This window comes from Ostrinia furnacalis, unplaced genomic scaffold (genome assembly GCF_004193835.3).
Source record: "Ostrinia furnacalis isolate ACB-3 unplaced genomic scaffold, ASM419383v2 OfSCF6541, whole genome shotgun sequence".
NCBI classification, from domain to species: Eukaryota; Metazoa; Arthropoda; class Insecta; order Lepidoptera; family Crambidae; genus Ostrinia; species Ostrinia furnacalis.
In genome coordinates, this window is record NW_021136780.1 from 1 (window position 1) to 1,332 (window position 1,332).

Sequence of the window (1,332 nt, forward strand, 5' to 3'; positions counted from 1 at the left end):
GGCTGCGTCGTCGACGCTACATATGGGCGCCGAGGTGCTGACGTCGTCTGCTTCCTGTAGCCTCCCCGTCCGCCCCTGCTCGCTGGCGGGTATCGAGGAGGCGCGGTCCAGTTTCCCTGATAGGGCCCAGGTCGACTGCTTGACGACGAAGCCGCAGACTTTTGAGGTTTCGATGCCGACTTTTTGATTTGAAGGCCCTGTTTTTCTATTGCCTTTGCAGCTTTAATTTTGTCCGATAGTGAGGATCCAAATAATGTTTCATCTCTTTCAGATTCATTAATCATATGCAGGATAGATTTGTCTAAACTGGGCGTGATAAGCTTTACCCGGTTCTTTGACATTAAGTTGTGAGAATCGCACAAAAGTCGGCAGCCGTTACTAAGATGTTTCATCGCTAGGATCTTATTGTCACTTTTTAAGAGGATATCCAGGCCTCTGTTGATGGCCGTGATCCCAAGACCAAGTTGTTGTTGAGAAGTGGCAAGTGTTTTATCGCGATTGCGAACCATATCTGGGACGGCAGCGGAAATCTCCGCGTTCAATTTTGGCGCCTGTAGAAGTCTACAATTATCCGGAACTAAATAGTCCTTTAATACTTTGTCTTTGCTATCTTTTGGCATTCCTTTTTTCAGTAAAGGAAGCCATAATTTTGATAGATTATCATGGATATTTTCTCCATACTCGGGTGTATCTGACGTGAATTCACCAAGAGCCGATAAAAGTTCAGGGTCCAGCTCGTTCTCGACCGAGGGCTCGGCTTGCGTGCTGGGACCCGGTTGGTCATTATTCGAGTCGACGTTGTCGATAGGTTCCTGCACAGTGGCTGGTACTAATATTTCCGGTGCCATAGTTATTTGTTCCGGTTCCGGAATAATATCATTCTCGTCGTCGATGGTTCGTACGGGAGGTTCAAAATCTAAAATTAAATTAGCAATTTTAAATGTATGTCCAAAAAATAAATAAAAAGGCCTTATGTAGGTAGGCGATAAAAATAACACGAAAAACTTTACATTGGTTTTTCGGTTTTGAATTTGCAGATGAACGATACATTTATTTTAAATGCAACATATTCTGCTTGGTTGTCATCGTTCAAGACTCGCAGTCTAGCCCGATGCAGAAATAAGGTCGTTATTTATCTACTTTGCGTTTTGGTAAATGTCAAAGTTATTGACCCGCAGTCAATCCCAGAGCATTCCAAAGCGAAAAAAGTTATTCAATAAACACTATTCACTAATTAAAGATAACGACCAATTTAAAAAGTAATAACTTTGCTTACCTTCATCATTCGATTCCGATGATAAATTCAAAGGAGGAATTGATATGTTTCGACGA

The 1,332-nt window shown here is 42.4% G+C and overlaps 1 protein-coding gene across 1 annotated transcript; it reads right to left on the reverse strand.

Moving 5' to 3' along the window:
- Positions 1-6: 6 nt before the first annotated feature.
- Positions 7-1,310, reverse strand: LOC114362502 (uncharacterized; the record flags this gene model as incomplete). Its single annotated transcript, XM_028317936.1, has 1 exon — positions 7-1,310. A coding segment is annotated over exon 1 (842 nt), but the record flags the coding sequence as incomplete, so codon positions are not given.
- Positions 1,311-1,332: the final 22 nt, after the last annotated feature.